Source organism: Geospiza fortis, unplaced genomic scaffold, assembly GCF_000277835.1.
Source record: "Geospiza fortis unplaced genomic scaffold, GeoFor_1.0 scaffold112, whole genome shotgun sequence".
Taxonomy (NCBI): domain Eukaryota; kingdom Metazoa; phylum Chordata; class Aves; order Passeriformes; family Thraupidae; genus Geospiza; species Geospiza fortis.
The window spans coordinates 24,349,389-24,353,040 of record NW_005054298.1 but is presented as its reverse complement, the minus strand read 5'-3'; the positions used below and the strand labels follow the sequence as shown (position 1 = coordinate 24,353,040).

Sequence of the window (3,652 nt, the reverse complement as noted above, 5' to 3'; positions counted from 1 at the left end):
TAGCTTGGCACCTTTCAGAACACAGTACAGATCCCACTGCTTGTAGCCTCAAGCAGGACTGCCGATAGCCTTTATCTTGGGGATAAGAGCCGTCCAAAACAGAGGGGTTTGTGGTGGGTCCAAGGCCACAGCGCAGTCGCTCACAGCATCGCTGCAGGAATCCAAGGGCTTCCCATTGGGGTGGATTTCAGTCCACACACAGATTGCACTTTTATCTCTTTAAAAGAAGAAGTGTGGCATTTTTAGCAAACTTCCCAAATGAATTAGTGTACAGGGTTGCTGATCTTTCTGGACATCAGCTTTCACAGAACTTGCTATGGGAGAGGTCCTTACCAAGATCTATATAACATATAACATGCTATATACAACCAGCTAGAAGTGTCATTAGTTTACATTCCCTGTGTCCTTCCTGAGGGCATACCAGTGTTGTGCAAAAACCTTTTGAAATACCATACAAGCTACTATGAAACCTTATTCTGGACTTTTGCAGTACTGGGTTCATTCGCTAGTATTTGACAACCCCTCAATTTCCTTTGAGGAAATTTTTGGAAATTATAATACAATTATTGTATTTCCTTTCCAATACAACTTTTCCTTTCCTAATAAAACTCTTTCTACCTCCTGTTATGTTTGGGGATTCGTGGAGCAGTTACCACATCCAAGTTGTAACCTCTGTGGCTCTTTTTTCTTCTTGCCAGTAGGAGTCTTCCATAAAACTCTTCTATAAAAAACTTCCATAAAGCTTAAAAAGACTACAGGTGCACACAGGAGGTGGAGAAGTGCTGAACAAAGTTTGCTGCAGACCTGAAGCACCTGACCCTTTCCTATAACCTCCTCTCTCAGGTTAAACCAGAAACCCTGTGCCTAATCGACCTTCTCTCTTGGCTTAGGCTGTTGTTCTATGTGCTTATCTGGAGATGGAAGGCATTGATCTCAGGGATCGGTCTGTGATTGAGCTGGGAGCTGGAACTGGATTGCTGGGAATAGTGGTCACGTTACTAGGTAAGGGCTTTTTTGTTGTCTCTTTTAAAGCAAATCACAACTGTAGTAAAACTAGCTCTTTTACATGTACATGCCTGGTGTAGAAGTGGGCACCAAAGCTGCACGTGTGAGCCGTGATGGTTCTCTGAGTCATCTTCCTTCCTTGTTAGACTCCGAGCCTGCTGGGTATTTGTTGCAGTGATGGTGCCCCTGCAGTTTACTTTGTGGCGGGACCCTGTTGAGGCTGCTGCCTGTTGCCATGGCAGGCAGCTCAGCAGCATTCAGCTCTGCAGCTATTCCCCCCAGGGACAAGAGCTGTGCTTCCCCTCTTCCCCTTGTCCTCCGATGCAGATAAAGCTACAGACAGAAACCACTCTCTGAGCTTGCATAAGCCTTTCATTAGCCTGTCTTGCACACAGGGCATGGAGAAATGAAGTGATTTGCTGCTGATCTGTCTATGGATGAAGCAGGAATTGGGTATTATGTTAAATCTGTGCAATCTTTCCCAGGTTAACTATGTAATTCAAAGCTATGGTGGCTGTGAAAGGTGCTTATTGAAATCATAGAAACAAAACAGTTTGACAAAATACAGTCATGCCATGAAAAATAATACAGGCATAACTTTTGTCTGACCTGTGAAAGACGCGCTCTAGTTGTCTGTCTCCTACAGAAAAATATGGAATTGGAGCAGGTTAATTGTAACGCCCCCTGTAATTTATTCTTTTGTCACATATAGAAAGGCCAAAAGTAACTCCTTGACTTTCATGCATTAAGAAAAAGCACCAGAAAATATGTTTTTTTCCCTACCCAACTTAATCTTCACGTAGAATACACTTTATCTTCTTAAGTGACTGATGAAGGGTAGGATGTCTGTAGACAGGGGGGTTTTGCTTATTTTGTTCTTTTATTTGTTTGTTTTTAAACAAAAAACATTAGCTCAGGGGAGCTATTAATGTTTAACAGGACCTAAGGAGCCTGCTGGAGTTAGAGCATTGCATTTCACATGCTGTGTTGAGGATGTGGATTGTGAGTGTGAGCCATGCCCTCCTGTCCCTTTAGGTGCCCGAGTTACCATCACAGACAGAGCGGCAGCACTGGAGCTCCTGGAATCAAACGTGCAGGCGAATTTACCCCCTGAACTCCGTCCCAGAGCGGTGGTGAAGGAGCTGACGTGGGGAAAAGACCTGGATAACTTCTCTCCAGGAGCATTTGACTTAATCCTGGGTGCAGACATCGTTTATCTGGAAGAAACATTTGCAGAACTGCTGCAGACGCTGGAGCACCTGTGCTCGGAGCAGACAGTGATTCTCCTCTCCTGCCGCATCCGCTATGAGCGCGACCTCAAGTTCTTGAGGATGCTGAGAGAGCGTTTCTCTGTGTCTGAGGTCCACTATGATTCCAGCAAGGATGTTCATATCTACAAAGCACAGAGGGATAGTCGCAAGGATGACTTGTGACTCTCTGCTTTGTTAATAAGCCACTGATGCTGTTCAATTCTCCCCTTTGTTTCTACTCAATACACTTGTTCCTAAGCATGAAGTTGCAGTTGTGTTATTTCACTGGCTTCTTGTTCTGATGGTCTTGTCTGATCACTGGGTCTGATACAGCAAGGATTGTACTTCTGTTCTGCATATTGAAACTCTGCTTCATATCTGAATAGAGTCATATCTAACATCAAAATTGTTATATCAAAAGGTCTGTTGTCTGAAATCAAACCACATTTAACTTCTGGGGGAAACTTAAAGAGATTACAATGGGGTTTTTCCCCTTTATCGCTTCCTTAACTCTAGAAAAGTAGGAGAGTGGATGAAATAAAAGCTAATGCTCAGCTCTAAATGCTTTACCTCTTCAGGACATCTGCATCTTAAAAGTTGTGATAAAAGAAACCACTTAAAAGGCAGAAAGAACCGAAGGCAGATGCTATAAAGTTGTTCTATTGGTGTCACTGCTGCATTGAGGAGGCACAGTGAAACAAAGAACACAATCTGGAGGGGCACTGGGAACAGGGATTGCCAAGTAAGCCAGCTTAGAAATCAGTGTTATTTTAACCTGATTTGCAAGTGAGTGGGCTACACCTGCAGTACTGAAGCAGTTTTGGTTTCTGAGTTGTCCCTAACAAGTTTGCCTCACACAGATCAAGGCTCCTTGGAGGAGATACACATGCACATGTGCCACTGGGAAAGTGCAACAAGGAAACTCAAGCTGTTCTTAAAATATCAAATCAGCCCTTGACTCTCAAAGTACCACTAGATAATGTTCTACTTTGTGCCTGTGTTTGTGCTCTCTCTGTCTCTGAGGGCTGTTACTTAGGGCAGGAGGGTGCTCTGTAAAGTCTTTGCAGCAGGGGAAGTACTTACTCTTGCATTACTTGGGACCTTGGGGCAGCATCTAAGTTTCAGTGTGCTTTCAGTGCACCGTGGTAGTTAGGACACTGCTCCAAGTAACAGATTTCATACCTTGAGCTTGTAAAAAACATCTGTGTGTTTATCCCACAAGATCTGGGAATCCATCTCGCACCAGCAGCAGACTTCCTTCTCTTTCTAATGTTGGAAGAATGAAACGGATGAAAACAATGACTAACAGAAGACAGCTACGCCTCTAAACGCAGGAATTGCTTTAGTACCCTTTTTTTTATGTGTGGATGTGGAAATTTTTTTGTTTTAAACTTAAA

The 3,652-nt window shown here is 43.5% G+C and overlaps 1 protein-coding gene across 1 annotated transcript in view; it reads left to right on the top strand.

The window, feature by feature from the left end:
• METTL21A (methyltransferase like 21A) overlaps positions 1-2,781 on the top strand; it is a 3,111-nt gene extending 330 nt beyond the window's left edge. Inside the window, exons 2-3 of the mRNA XM_005415925.2 lie at positions 891-1,002; positions 2,041-2,781. Of these exons, the coding sequence (XP_005415982.1) occupies positions 918-1,002; positions 2,041-2,438 (483 nt within the window). The 5' untranslated portion in view covers positions 891-917 and the 3' untranslated portion in view covers positions 2,439-2,781. The remainder of the gene's footprint in view (positions 1-890; positions 1,003-2,040) is intronic.
• The last annotated feature ends 871 nt before the right edge of the window (positions 2,782-3,652 follow it).